The sequence below is a fragment of the Falco punctatus genome (genome assembly GCF_963210335.1).
Source record: "Falco punctatus genome assembly, chromosome: 6".
Classification (NCBI taxonomy): domain Eukaryota; kingdom Metazoa; phylum Chordata; class Aves; order Falconiformes; family Falconidae; genus Falco; species Falco punctatus.
In genome coordinates, this window is record NC_137585.1 from 70,911,460 (window position 1) to 70,926,171 (window position 14,712).

Consider the following 14,712-nt stretch of genomic DNA (forward strand, 5'->3'; position numbering starts at 1 on the left):
TGCCCGGCGACGACTGAGCCCTGTCAGCCGCTCAAGCTCTTACGCGGCGTCTGATTGGCCGCGGGCGCGATGAGCGACCAATCGGGGCGGGGGTAGTTGCGGGGTGGGACGCCAGAACCGTGAGGGCGGGTGAGCGGGCGGGCAGGCAGGCGGGAGCGAGAGAAGGAAGCGGTGTGGTGGGTGCCGGCTGCAAGAAGATGTCGAGCAGGAGGAGTGTCGGGGACCCGGAGGTGCGATGAGGGGCCCTTCCTCTCGCCGTCACCCTGCCGCCGGGTCCGGGCCCCCTCCTCTCCTGAGAGGAGCAGCAGCCCTGGGTGGCTTATGGGGCGCGGGATCCCCAGCGGCAGGGGCGGCCCTGGGGGCTGTGGGGACCGATTCGGTGGGGTGCCCGGGGCGGGGGCTGGTGCAGCCTCCAGAGGCGTAGTTCGGGACGGGGGAAGGTTTCCTGGGGCCCTCAGAGCCGGGCGTGCTCCGGGTGAGTTGTGGGTGGAAAGTGAACGGGAGAGAAATTCTCCTTTTGAGGCTTTGAGGTGGAGGTTTGTCAAGGGATTTAATATCCCTTGACAGTTGAAGACTTAGAGCTCTTTCCCTCCACCTGTGAGCAGAGGATGTCTGAGAGGGTGCCTGTGGTCTCACTCCTTTTTTTTTTCTCTCTTAGAGCTCTTCAAATTGCCTTTTCTGGTAATGTTTAAAAAAACCCAATACATAGCTGTGTATTGACTTCCCATATCTTTTCCTTTTTAAACCAGTATTTAACCAGGCGCATCCCTCAGAATCCCAGATACCAACATATAAAAACCCGCCTTGATACTGGTAAGTGAAATCGTGGTAGGGTAAAAACACTGAATGTGGATGTTGGAGTGTATGAAAATATGCTGAATGTCTTAACTGCCTCTGTCCTGAGCTGTTTTACCCCAGATAACTGTGCAGCTATGTCAGAACTCGCATTGCGGTTATGATGTGTCTCACCTTACGATGTCAGTCTCTGTTGTGGTACTTCCCACAGAAATTACTGGAGTTCATGTATATGGGCTTTTCTTGTATAAACTCATATCTTGGCAAGCCTGTAAGTCAAGATAATTATTTGGGGGGGAGTATCTTTGGGGACTTTTTTGTTGTTAAAGTGAATTTTATCCAGTAATGCTTGCCTATAGTATCAACACAAAAACACATGGCCACAGCTGTGCTTGAAGCAGAATGTCGGAGGCAGCATTTGAATATCAAAGTCCTGATTTCAGTTCCCGTAGATACAGCATTGTAACATACTGAGTTTTAGGTAGTAACTTTCTGAAGGCAGTGTTGATGATGACTTTGTTCTCCAAAGCATCATCAAAACAACTTATGCTTTTGAGTAGAGAGGGCTTGGTGTGGAGCCTTGTAAATAGGAGGGGTGCTACAAGGCTGCTTTTTCTGGAATATCACCGTTCTGACTAGCAGAGTGTGGATGTTTCTGTACCCCTTACTGAAAATCCTGTAAGATAAACTCTGGATGCTTTCAGGGAACGGGAACAGCACTGTGGGTATGTGCAGAGGATTTGAGCTCCTGCTGGTCATGAACATTTGCAATGACTTCCTCTACTCAGGATGGAACCTTTAGGCTATGGACCACTGCCTGTTCCCAGAGGCAGCTGGGGTCCAGCAAGTCCTTTGACTGACTTTGCTCTTCAGCTCAGCCTTCCTTGCAAGAGAAAAGCACTAAGAGGAAAATCGCAGTATTTTTGATTTATGGCTGCCTTGTATTGTCATGTCAAAAGAGAGTCTACAGCAAACATTTGTTATCATAGTCTGATTTTTTCCTGCAGAAAAAATAAAATTTAATTCTTAATAGTGCTGGAGAAAACCACTAATAAAAAAATTGTAGCAAACTAATATTTTTGTTGTTCTTACAGGAAACAGTTTGACAAAATACACTGAGAAGTTGGAAGAGATCAAAAGAAGTGAGTATCTGGAGAGGAGCAGAATGTACTTGCAGTGGGTCAGGTCAGTTCATCAAGGAGCAGGGGTTAAATCCCAGGCCCTCTGTTTGCTTGGAAGGCTCCATTCCGATTCCCACAGCCGTTTACAGGAATGAACTGTAGAAACACGCAGCAGTAGGATACAAAGATGTTTTAACCTTCATTCTTTGGCCACTTTCCACTTTGTCCTGCACCTTGTTTCTCTGTCTCCCAGTGCTTTACAGACTTAAGAAACTAGGCAGGCGTGTCTAGGAGTCTTTCCAGATCCTTCTTTGTGCTGTTTTTGCTGTTGAATGGAAACCAGACAGAAAGTTCTCAGGACTAAGAAAACTAGACTAGACTCATCTGGGAAGACTCAAACTGCACTTCTGAGACTTTGTTTCACTTTTAGGTAACAACTTGAGAGCTTTGTATATACCTTTGTAAAATTTTACTGTACTTAGATTTCTATCAGAATACTCCAAGATAGGAAAAAGACAAGCTCATTCATGTAACTCATTGATTTCTGCAGAACTAAATACTGATGTTTTGAAGACTTCGGCTTGTTCAGGCTAATGAAAGCCTAACTGACTTTTATTTCAGCCTGCTTTCCCACTGAAGATAGGCTTTTTAAAAAATTCTTACTAATAAAGCTGACGTTTTACTACTTTGTTTTCAGCTCCTGTCCAGATTGTTTTCGCACGGAGTGCCAAGAAAGCTATTAAACCCAAAAGCTGCATTTACTGATGTGAAAGAAAAAACATCCCCATTAATGAGGATTAATTAGGATTTTGAATGTTCAGGTTTAGTTCTTAGGCCCACTTACTGTGTTCCTCTAAGGTGGCAGTGTTCATATAAGGGAGATTGCTGATCTGTCACGTGAATACATTTGTGCTCAGCTTTGTGCAAAACGGGCCTTTGTTGCTGGTTTGTTTGTTGGGGTTTTTTTGAACACCACAGGTCTTTGGGGAAAATCAAAAGAGAAATGGCCTTTGCTTTCCAAAATCCTGTGTTGACCGACTAAGATTTCAGTGCTTAACACTGGATTGCCATCGCTTTTTATCTGTGCTGAAAATCTTGTTGAATGGGTCTAGTTGGTTTTCAATCTCTGCTGTGAATCTGATTTCATTTCATGTAGGAGTTCTTTTGTTTAATCATGGTTCTGGAGTCTAGTAGGAACTTTCTCATTATATTTAGCCTGAATAGATACCTTGTGTTCCCAGGCAATTTGGAAACTTCTCTCCCTTGATTTCTCATGGATAGATGACACCATTTGGACACAACTTTAAATACCCAGTACAAGCAACTCTCTGTCTTTTGTGTAATTTGAGAGAGTGGGACTTAATACTGCAAGCCTGCTTAAGAGAGTTGGAGCCATGATGATTTGTCCTTTGGAGAACTGACTTGAGGAGAGACACCAAGTCTCTTCCTTTTCTCTGGTGTTGCTTCACTCATTTCCGAAGCCCTGAGGAGCACATCCTTGAATATACAATAAATACAGCTTCAGACCAGTTTGCTGAAGCAAAAAATGTCAGAAAATTCAAATGGACCTTCCAGGGCAGCACCAGGTATGTCACGTTGCTTTTGTAGTCAGAAGCAGCACTTCTTTCTGATAACTGCTGGGAGGCTCATGCAAGCATTCAGATTGGTTTGCTCCAGGTCAGGCTTTGTACTAACAATGTTTTTGGTTTGTTTTTTTTTTTTTTTTCTTGATAGAAATAATTTTGGGTGCTAAAGGCAAGATCTGGGTCATAAAGGCTTGTTCTGAAATAAAGAATCCTTGCTTGAGGTGGGTGGAAACCATCCAGCAGCTGTGTTGTGTGAGCACTGTGACAACAGTTCTGCTTTGTCAGTGCTGATAGAGATACAACACTTCATAAGCTTTTCTGGTTTTATTTGTCCTTCTAAATTAAGTTTATTTCTTGCCCTTCATGTAACTGAAGGGCTCTTTTTATCCATGGCTGGGGAGCTGTAATCCTTTGGACATGGGCTACATGTGGGTTTTGTGTCAGGCAGGTGAAATAGGCTGTTAAAGGGAGGCTTTACCAACCTGAACTTGAGGCTTGAAACCAGATGGTTTTGCAAGAAACATGAGGGTAATTTTGAAGTTAATTGGCACTTTGAAATTTAGTTTATGCACAGATCTTGTACTAAAGACCCATGGTTTGAAATGCATAATGCACATTGCAGTGCACAGGTACAGGGATGTTTTGGATGGGCTCCTTTTTTCTAAGACAAGTTGTTGAGTAGCAAGCAGGTATTTGCTTTGCAGCCTAATAAAATTGTATAGGGTAGAATGTTAAATTTGGGTATTCTTGCTCTGAATGCTGGAAATTAATTGGCCTACCTCTTCAGGAAGCATATTTAAGCGGGAAGGGGTAGGAATAAAAAACATCAGAGACTGAAACTCACAATTTCTCTTTTTCTCTCTCTCCTGCTACTGTAATGCACCCTTGGGCTGTGTACGGGCAGAATCTTGTCTGAACAGAATGTCTGCCAGGAAGCTCGTGATCACTGCTTGTATTGGGAAGAGATCTCAGCCTGGAGCGTTCGCGTGGCTCCTTCTCTAAACACATGTCAGCTTGAGAGTTTCCATAAGCTAACTTTGTGGTAATTTTTTGTGTGGTGGTTACAGGAATATGGGTTGGAGCCCTTCCCCCCCTTCTTCCCCATGTTCCCTTAATTAAGCTAATGGAGCACTGAATGGATTTAGAGTGTTTAACTGGCTGGATTTGCTAAAAGGTCCTGTACTCCGTTGTTAGCCCTCTTAGTTGAACAGCTAGAGAGAGACCAGTTTGGAATATCTTCCAGTAGTTGCTAAAATTGTTAGAAAAATGCAAAGGATTTTTCTTTATTTAAAAATAAAAATCTGGGATTTCAGAGGTGGAGCCTAGTAAGAGAGGAGGAGGGAAATAAAGGAGGAGCAATTTTATTTTTTGAAAGAGCTTAGATTGATTAGAGTGTGGCTTTGAGAGCTGCATGCAGAATTTGGTTACAGCTGCAATGCCTGACATGGAATTTTGTTCACTTTCTTTGCCTTTTCTTGCCGGTGCAGGATTGATTTTATTTTTTTTTCCCCTTCCCCTTCTCTGCTATCTTCTTTCTAGCTGTAAATTTCCCAAAGGACAAGGCTTCCATTACTTTCTGTGGGAGCCTATTTCATATCAAGATGTTCCTACTGATACTTGTCCTAGCTTCTCTCTCCTACTACATACAGCCTTTTGTTTCACACTAGAAGGCTTCTCTCTTCCTTGTGTTTACGCATCTCTAGTATCTGTACGCGATCAGACTTCCATCCTTGTCATCGCTTACTTAGTGCTGTTAATCTCTGCTCTGGTTGTTTGCCAGTTGTTCCAACAGACCGCTCAGTTTTCTTGCTACCGAAGCTTTGTCTTCAGGCTCAAGATTCACTTAGTCCAGTTTCTCTGCAGCAATTACGTGTGCTTCAAGCTGGTGTCCACACCGATCTGCTGTTCGGTTTTCTGCCCTAAACAACTTCTGTCGGTTATCCATTCCTTTAGATAATCCATATTGGCAAACTGTAGGAATCGGAATTAAATTGTCAGATAAAGGAAGATAATGTGGAATGTTTTAATCAGTAAGATTAAATGCACATGTTTAGCTTAGTATTTGAAAAGACAGTCTGAGATACAGTGCCCCTATGCTCTGATTCTGTCGTAACTTATAAAAAAACTCAGGTAAATTAAATGTTTTGGTTTAAGAGGCTTTCTGACTATAGTGGGCTTCAAAGAACAGCAGGCAAGGTGATAAATTGATGAAACTGCTTCCTTCCCTCAGCAGGAACAGAAAACACAAAGTAATATGCATTTGAGTCTAAAAGCAACTACATCTGCCTTCTCCATTGTAATCATATCTGGACAAGATCTCTCTTTGTAACTGGTATTACTTTTCACAGAGTCTTCAGGTTTATTGCTCTGATCCTTCAGCACAAGCTTAGTGCCCAGAAATCCTGCCTTGTTGGAGAAGAGAGTCTTATGAGAATAGCTGGGACGAAGCCCCATTACCTGGTATTTGCAAAAGCTGGGAATTAACTGAAAATTTACATTGTCCTTTTCTGTTTTGTTTTTGAAGATTACAGATACAGAAAGGATGAGCTGTTTAAAAGACTGAAAGTGACTACTTTTGCCCAGTTGGTATGTACAGTTCCCTCTGTGGCCTCTGAAAGTTATCAGCTTTTAGGAACAGCATTTTGCTTTGTCTAAAACTTGCTATGCAGTTACTTACATAGCCTTAGTGTGTAATTCTTCTGTGTTGGCTTCTTTCTGCCCTCATGGATTTCTCTTAATAAAAACAAACCATTCAAGCCAATTGTTTTCGGAGTAGTCAGTTTTTCTGGTTGCAAATTGAAGTGTGTAGGGAACAAATTTCAAAGAGAGGGTCACTATGTTTTTTGTCTGTTAACTTACGAGGCTCTTCAAGGCTCTTACAAAAAAGAAGGGCCAGGTAAAGTGGCATTCAAATCTCATTGAGCTTTGTGTCAAGTAGTCACAGCCTGAAGCCCTCTCTCATAGCAGGTTTAACTGCAGAAGATGGGAAGGTTGTGACTTTAAGGCTTTCTACATATTTTTTTTATTAAAAGTAATTAATCAAAATATTAAAAATTGGAAAGTTTGATCAATAAATAAAGATCTCTGTGGTGCTTACATACTGGTTTAAGAAAAGTTCTAATAACTAGAAAAAGACAAGCTTGTCTTCTAAGGAGAGAAGGAAAGGGAAGGTTAAACTTGCAGTTACTGAGGGAGTGGGTTTCTGCAGACTCCTGTCTTCATTTCCTCCAGACTGTTAAGACCAGTCCTGTGACTGTCATGGTCTGATGAACCAGTTTAGTATGTGAGTATCTCGGGTCTGCTCTCACAGACCAATTAACCCTATGTGATTTTTGCCAGTGTAGTGTGTGCTCTGAAATGTTTCAGTGACTGAACTTCATAAAAGTCAGAAAACATTCTGGTATTTGATGTTGCCAGCTTGGCACATCTGGCTTTTCTTTATTCCACGGCTGAGTGTTCTCTTGGTTTGGTTTGAGTTTTTATGCTACAATTTCCATTTAACGAAAGGACACACTTGCAGTACAGGCATCATATACGCATCTATATGTGACCTTGAATTTCAATAGAAGTTGCATTGAGTTAAGTGTTTTGGCTTGAGCATTGTTTTTCCTTAAGCTGATCCCCCCCATCTTTCAATGACGTTGGTGTGTGTGTATCAAGGTATCGTTGCTCGCTTTTGTTTCCCGTAGGTCATCCAGGTTGCCTCTCTATCTGATGAAACCTTAGAAGTGACAAATGAGGAGATCCACAAGCTGGAAGGTAACAATATTTATTGTAAGCACAAAGAGCAAGAGCTGTAGATCACTGTCATGTGGTGAGCTGTGTCCTGACAGACATAGCTGACTATTCAGCAAGTAATTTAATTGGGATGAAAACATAACTTAACCTGTGGCCTGCAACCATTCCACTTTGGGAACAGAAACACTCCTAAAACAAAAAGACTTGCAAATAAGAAAGGCCTTGTGCTGCCAAGTTTATTGTGGTAACTCAGTAGGTATTATGCATCCAGAATGAAGTTTTTACTGAATTATTAAAATGAGATTTTGAGCCCTTAAAAATCATATGGCTCCTCATTATTTTTAATATGAGGCCCTCAGTAAGTCAGCCTTGTAAGAGGATGAGGATAAGGCTATCTTTGAGGCACGTGTTCTTCTAAGAATAGAAACGGGGCTTAAAATGTGCGTGTTTATTTCCTGCAGCATTTTAACTCTTTGTACCCTGTTCTCTCCCCAGATGGCAATTCTCCTGCTCCAGACGCAGATGCTGAAGTTACAGCAGGGACAAATGGGAAAGGAAGCCCTGATGGGACACCTAGTCCAGTCCTGTTCATCAACAACACAGGAGCTGGGGAATCCTATCGGTCCACGTTGCAGAGGTGCCTAATAATAATACAGTCTTCTTCCTGTATTATTACTTAGCAGATATTTTTATCGAGCTAGTTATTTTAAATTGCTGTAAAGCGATTTTATACTGTATTTCTCATTAAAGCCTGATTTTGCAGGTCCAAGATGTGAGAGAGAGGGTTGGCAGATTTTCCTGTCTGAATGAGTTTGGTTTGAGGCTGTAAACCAACACTGTTGCCACCTGATCATTGTCTAAATGGCTGCCGAGGAAATATGTTTATGGGCTTTGATCCAGGTCTCTGGGTTCAAGAATGCATGTTATAAACTGCTCTGGTACTCAGTAATGTACCTTCCCGATGATCTTAGCAGATTGTCCTGTGATTGAGAATAAGAGTCCAATTTCCAAACCCACTCAAGGTCAGAGATACCAGGAAGACACTGTAAGAGGAAACTTTTGTTTTGGTGTTTCCTTGCTGTACCTGTGCAAATGTTAACAGAAGAGTTGAGACACTAGCCTGACCAGTGTATCAAAGCCATCAGTTTAGTGACTGCCAAGAGTATCTGGAGGTTTCTGTTCATGTCCTGTGTCCAATCTAGTAATGAAATGGGAAATCTCTGCATAGCATTTCTTGTAGATGATTGACAGTTATTTAGTGTGTCTGACTTGCTGAGATCTCAACGTTGGCAGCTGCTTGGAATTATTCTCCCTCACCTCAAAGTCATTTACAACATAAAATATCTGGAATTGACTGATCCAGAAGAGTATGGTTCATATAGCAAGGTTGTGCTCTGTTTATTTTTTTATATTGATAAAAATAAAATCAGTTCTTGTGATGTACTGGAAAGCCTGAAAGATAATATCTCCATTTTTATGTGGTGTTTGGCTGTACTGGAACATAAATGGGCTGTTGGAATGGTTGATGGAAAAGTGCTCTGACCTGGTGAAGAGGTATGGGGGTGTTGAGAGTGAGAGCTTGCACCATAACCTCCTCTTTCCTCTTGCAGTGTGATAAGTGGTGTTGGTGAAATGGATATAGAAAAGGACACTCCAAAGAAAGTGGACACTCAGGATAAAGACATGCCTTATCCCGACTGCCCCTTTCTGCTTTTGGACGTGCGAGACCGAGATGCATACAACCAATGTCACATCATTGGAGGTGAGGAGACTAGAATCCCACAGCAGTCTAGTGTCAGATGGGATCATGTATTCAGTTCTGTGTCATATTCTGGCTGGCTTCATTTTTTCCCCCAAGGTGGGACATTGTTGGGAGCAGAACACTCTTGGCACTCATGCAGTACATGCATCATTCCTGAAAGGGATGAGGGGACTGAGCTGATGTTAATCCCTTATTTAGTGGGGGTTTGAGTCTGTTGAACTGTAACAAGTCTGTGTCAGTTGTATTCCAGGTTGTGATGGTTGGTGTTTTGGCCACTGTATGACTTTTTTTCTCTCTTTTCCTCCCCCCCTGCCCCGCAGCTTATTCCTACCCTATTGCAACGCTCTCTAGAACCATGAATCCATATACAAATAGTATTCTGGAATATGTATCCTTTATATATGAAGTGCTAGCATAAAAAAACACAAGTAGGGGGATGTTAGTGAAGGCTTCCAAAACCAATTGGAGCTATAGCAGTTGCTGTGACTGGGACCAACAAAATCTAGGGATTTCTAGGAGGGTGGAAGGGTGGTTCCTTTACACTAGCAGTGATTACCTGATGCAGCTCTGCTGCCACCATCAGATGCTGGATTCTAGTTCCTCAAGGTTGTAACACCTCCTGACTCCAGTGGGAGCTGCCTGAATTTGGCATTTCTTGGGATTTTGGCTGGAAGGCAAAGCCATACTTGGACACTTGTCCTTTGCTGTTGCTGGAGTGCCCAGCTTCTTGAGGGATACATTCATCAAATCCTTTGGCTTCGTCTCAGCACCTTGATAAGGATTGACTTTTCTCTGGAGGACAGAAAGAGGATTATTAGCTAGGATTAGGCTGATAAATTCCCAGGCTGTTAGCTTGTAAGGGCTGCGGGGGAGAGGAGCTTGTAAGTAAAGGTGCTTCTTGCCTGTTACTGTTCAAAACAGGGGTGGACTGCACTCCAGTGGGGATTAGACTGTGTCCTTCCAGTTCCGGCAAGCCTCAGCTACTGAGAAATCAGTTTTAAATCACAGGTGCAGGGAAAGCATTCCTGCCCGATACTTGCAAATCAAGTAGGGAATCTCTCAGTCTCCAGTCCATTTATTTGTCTTTTTTTTTTTTTCTTTCTAAAAGGTATTAATGGTCACCTTAAGTTTACAAATTAATCCTTAGCTCTTCTACCTATCAGAAAAATGCACGTGGAAAAATTATTATTTTGTATGACAATGATGAGAGGTTAGCCAGCCAGGCTGCAACAACCATGTGTGAGAGGGGCTTTGAGAACTTATTCATGTTATCTGGAGGTGAGTGGGGATGGGCAGGACTCCCTGAAATCTCAGGTGTGTGGGGGTCAAGAGCAGAGAGCAAGGGTTGCATGAGCTGGAGATCGGGAAGAGCTGGATGTTCAGCCATTGTCAAGTGCTTTACTTGGGATCAGTGATTTTACCAGTCACATCTTAGCTGGTGGTCACTGGTAACATCTGATCTGTATTTCTGCAGGCCTGAAGGTCCTTGCACAGAAGATCCCAGAAGGACTGATCACTGGCTCGCTTCCTGTGTCCTGCCAGGTGGCAGCTCCCACTGCATCTGCCCGAAAAAAGACCTCTCCCAAAGTGCCACCTCCACTTGCTGAGAATAAATGGAGATTTTCTGCAGATGATCTACAAAAGATAAAGTACTACCTAGAAGAGGAGCATGTTCCTTCAGACACTGCCAGTAAGACCCCAGGACAAATGCTGCAGCTGCTTTCTGTAGCTCTTGAGCCAGCTCTGCAACAGTTCTCTGCTTTGCTATATTCTTTCCATGAGACTGATAGGAGAGGGAGACATTTTTTCTAAACTGAATGAGAAGGTCCACCAAAACCTGTGCTATGCCAGTCCCAGAGGACTTAAATCTTGCATAGCTACATGATGGCAAAATCCTGGGCCTGCTGACTGTGGTCATATAGGCCACTACATTTAAATGTCTTTAGGTTTTACTGGTGATGAGTAGGTTCTTCAATTTTTTAGGCCTGCATGGCCAGACAGAAACTGCCTAGAACCTGGCACTGAATTATTCATGGGTCTGTATGTTTACAGTGAGCGCTGGAGAGCCACAGAGGGGCAACAGATCTTTTGTGTATCCTTGTGCTCAGTCACGCACACAGCTTCTGATATTTGGGGTTTTTTTCCACAGGCCGTCTTAACCGTGGTTCTTCAGGCCGTGATTCCAAGGTGACAACCATGAGGAGCAGTCCCAGTGTCCCCAACACCACTGGCAATGTGGGATCCCTCACTGCCCGCTCACTTAGCAGGAGCAGCCTTCAGAACAGGCCATGGAAATAAGTGATGATATCTTCTTCCACTGAATAAATGGATGTCCAGGTTCTGGGAACCTTGAGCAGTGCAGCCCATTTGTCATTTTAGGAATTGGCAGAGAAAAGCAGCAGTGGTATATAAATGGCAGCTTGGGTAAGGCTGGGGGAGCTGGAATGGTTGACGTTTCATAGAAGCGGGAATGGTATTGCTTTGGCAAGGCTGAGCATTAGGTGCAGTGTCAGGACACAGTTGATATAACTGATTTTATAGGGGAGGGAGGAAACTGGTAGTAAAGCCTGTGACCAGTAGAAGTGGTTCTGCAAAGCTTGTAGTGCAGATTAATTTATCTGTGTCTGTAATGTACTCCTGTGCTGTGCCTGGAACTGCAGACTGCGAACAGGAGAATGCATGTGGATGTAAATGGGCCAGAAATCATCTGTGAGCAAAAACTTTGGTGTTTTGTAGCAGAGACACAGACCCTCAGCAACTCGCCAAAATGTTGGAGAGAGGATTCTGTAATGGTGGTTTTTTTGTTTTTTAAATTATGTTAATAAACAGAAGTATTTGTTAGAAAGATGTTTTTGGAAATAATGCCCAGCGTGGCACTGTAACCTGACAGTCATGTTTACTCATGGGCAGTTTGTGAAATGGTTCTGTATATTTAAAGGTGGGCTGGAGAGGCATTAACTGCGTTTTCCCTCTTTTCTCCTGTATTGGCTGGAAGGTTTGGCTTCTAACTGTGCTTCTGCTTAATTCCTTGCCATGGTTACAGAGAGCTACCACGTGGTGGTTTTGGTTCTAAATGAAATGAGAGAATAAGACTGATGGACGTGCTGAGCAGGACCCTAAGACAGGTCAGCTATGCTTCTCTTTGTTATGCAGGCAGAGTGTCTCCTTAGTTTGGCTGTGCACTAGTGGTTTGCTCCTTTTTGTACTTGCCAGAGCAGGTTACTGGTCACTGGAGCTGCAGAAAATGATGATGTATGTGGAGTACTCAGCCTTGTCAGCAGAACAGTGACTGACTTCCCTAACCATCTTTCAGGCTGTGAGTCTAGGTTAGGAGGCAGAACTTCATTTAGCTTCATAAAATGCTTTTGTGATACTTGGAGGCAAACTCTGTTCTTCAATGAAGCAGCAAAGAGCTTTGCAGTTCCAGCACCTGATAGAGGCTGGAAATTTATTCCCAGTTACACCGTTGCCAGTGTTTTTGGAGTAGCTACATTAAGGTTAGGGTGGTTGAAGGGAAATTTTCTTCTGCTGTCACCTGCAGGGTCCCTAAAATCTACTGGGGACCATGGATCTGGTAACCAAACAGGGCATGGACATTTCATAGAAAATGAGTATCACAGCTTTGACAGATTGGTGCTTCTGCCACACCAGTATTGGTTGGGTGACCTAGAAATCATCTGAATCTACTCGGTGACAAAGCAAAGTTGCCTGCTAGAGACATCGTAGGTGGTTATGGGGAGATCCTGCTCTCTAGCCTTTACCTATGGTGTTGCTCAGCTTTGTCTAGCTTTGGCTTCTTGGTCTTGTGGGTTTTGTGCATGGCTTTGTGGGGTTTGGTGGGGGTTTTCTCCCTTTTTGAAGTATATGAGCAAACTTCAACAGACCCCAAATTTCACCAGTGGTGCAGATCATCGGGGTAATTCTGGTGAAAGGGCAAGGTGGGAGAAATTGCACATAATTTCTAGTCTGGCAGTTGAAGAATAGACATCACTGAGCATGTTTATCATGTTTATTGAGTATCCATGAGTCTTAAATCGGACAAGTGCTGATACAGGGACTGGCAGCCATTCTGATGGAGAGCCATAACTTCAGTATTCTTCAGGGAAGAGTGAGGTGACCAGCGCAAACCTTGGATGCCCTGTCAGAATCCCCCAGAGGGAGAATAAGGGGAGAAATTAAAGGATGTAGGGCAGAGACAGCTTTTAAAATGTACTGAAGTACTTCAGAGCTGAATGCCCCTGTGTGTTCAAATACACATCTGTATTATTTTTCTATATGTAACAAAACCCGATTGCAGGGAGGTATCTTAAAAGCTTCCAGCTTCCCAAAGAAGTTCTTGGATGCTTTAAGTTGTACAAACTGCCCTTCTAACCCATCCACTATGGACCACATGTGTCCTGGGTTTCCAGAGGGAGAGTGTCTATGTGTAAGTATGTACTGTAAGAGTTGGGTTGGTCAGGTATGAAGATAAAAATAATTATGGGTCTGGTTGTGTCTTATTTCAGCTCGTCTATAGGAAGCTGGATGCATCTTGTTAACTGCTCTGCTTTCTTACCTCCCTACTCAGTCACACTTTTGGAAGACTTCTTGTTGTTGTTCTAGTTGCAGGCATATTTATTTTGAACAAAGTAGCTTGTCCTCCTAGGTCAGACCAGTTGGCTTGCCATGGAATGGCAGCATTGCTTCCTGAGGGAAAAGCATTTATTAAATGGTCTGAGCACAAAGCAGAAGCTGCAGGGACCTGGTTCTTGTCCACACTCCTCTTCACTCACAGCCTTTGGAAGGTGACTCGCCTATTGGGGCTTTAGTTACTGAGTGGCGATGCTTTTAGGTGACCTAATAAAACAAAATAAAAGCTAAGTAAAACTTTAAAAGGAGATTAGCTGAATGTGCATGGGAGAGAGGGGAGCCATTTATTATGTGCTTGAAAGACACACAGGGTTCCACTGGGGTGCAAGCAGGAGATCTCAGAGTTCCATAAGCACTTGAAAGTGTATAAAATGCATCCATGTGGGAAAAACGGAGATGAGTAGTGGTCATTGTGTTGGCTTAAAGTCCTGATTTTGCTATCCAGCTGTAGGAGACAGCCCAGAGCAGCCAGGGATTTTGGATCTGACATGAAAACTTCCTTCTGAAAGGGGCAGGCAAAAGTAGTCCTAGCTGTTTGAGGCCCTCCAAATCCAGGGCATCAGAGGAAGAACTGAATGTACTCTCTCATCCTCTTGATGGATTTGTGTGGTTTTTGTACTCTTGACTTGGTGTTGTTCAGAGGATAGGGTCAGAGTCTGTAGGGTCTGGGAGTTTTAATTATTTAATTTAATAAAAAGCAAGTGCCACCATATGGTTGAGTGCTTCTTTTCTGTTGGAGCTTTGCAAGCTAACGGAGAGCATGGAGCAGTGCCTGCAGAAGCTGGGAGGTCCCCTCCCCTAGGGATTGCAGAGGGTGAGGAGGGACCTTCCTACCAGTGCTGCAAGGTGATGTTCAACCACAGAAACACACAGAATAAATGGTGCTAACCCCATTGCCTCACATCTCGGAGCTGCCCTGGCCCCTGAGAGGGCCGGGGAAGGTGGGCACCCCCTCCTGCCAGCACAGCTGCGGTGTCTGAGGTCTCTGCTTGCCTGCTGGGTGTCAAACTAAACCTCTTCGCCTTCCATCATCTGCCAGAGCACAGGGAAAACAAGCACCTTCCTTTCTTTTGTGTCCCAC

The 14,712-nt window shown here is 43.5% G+C and overlaps 1 protein-coding gene across 2 annotated transcripts; it reads left to right on the forward strand.

Moving 5' to 3' along the window:
* Nucleotides 1-120: 120 nt before the first annotated feature.
* Nucleotides 121-14,343, forward strand: CEP41 (centrosomal protein 41). Of its 2 annotated transcripts, XM_080390689.1 has the most exons (11): nucleotides 121-230; nucleotides 750-813; nucleotides 1,890-1,937; nucleotides 6,027-6,088; nucleotides 7,192-7,261; nucleotides 7,736-7,877; nucleotides 8,851-9,002; nucleotides 9,323-9,390; nucleotides 10,166-10,280; nucleotides 10,477-10,692; nucleotides 11,152-14,343. In XM_080390689.1, exons 1-11 carry the CDS (start codon nucleotides 198-200, stop codon nucleotides 11,298-11,300), a joined length of 1,119 nt encoding a protein of 372 aa, XP_080246815.1. In that variant the 5' UTR covers nucleotides 121-197; the 3' UTR covers nucleotides 11,301-14,343. The 2 variants fall into 2 exon arrangements, with proteins under 2 accessions (XP_080246815.1, XP_080246816.1); XM_080390690.1 differs by lacking the exons at nucleotides 121-230; nucleotides 750-813; nucleotides 1,890-1,937 and adding an exon at nucleotides 1,967-3,502.
* Nucleotides 14,344-14,712: the final 369 nt, after the last annotated feature.

Excerpts from the sequence above, each read along its gene's own strand:
- CEP41 (XM_080390689.1), top strand. The coding sequence starts at position 198 with ATGTCGAGCAGGAGGAGTGTCGGGGACCCGGAG. Across the intron at positions 1,938-6,026 it reads GTTGGAAGAGATCAAAAGAA|ATTACAGATACAGAAAGGAT; the intron begins GTGAGTATCTGG and ends TTGTTTTTGAAG. Across the intron at positions 9,391-10,165 it reads CAAATAGTATTCTGGAATAT|AAAAATGCACGTGGAAAAAT; the intron begins GTATCCTTTATA and ends TCTACCTATCAG.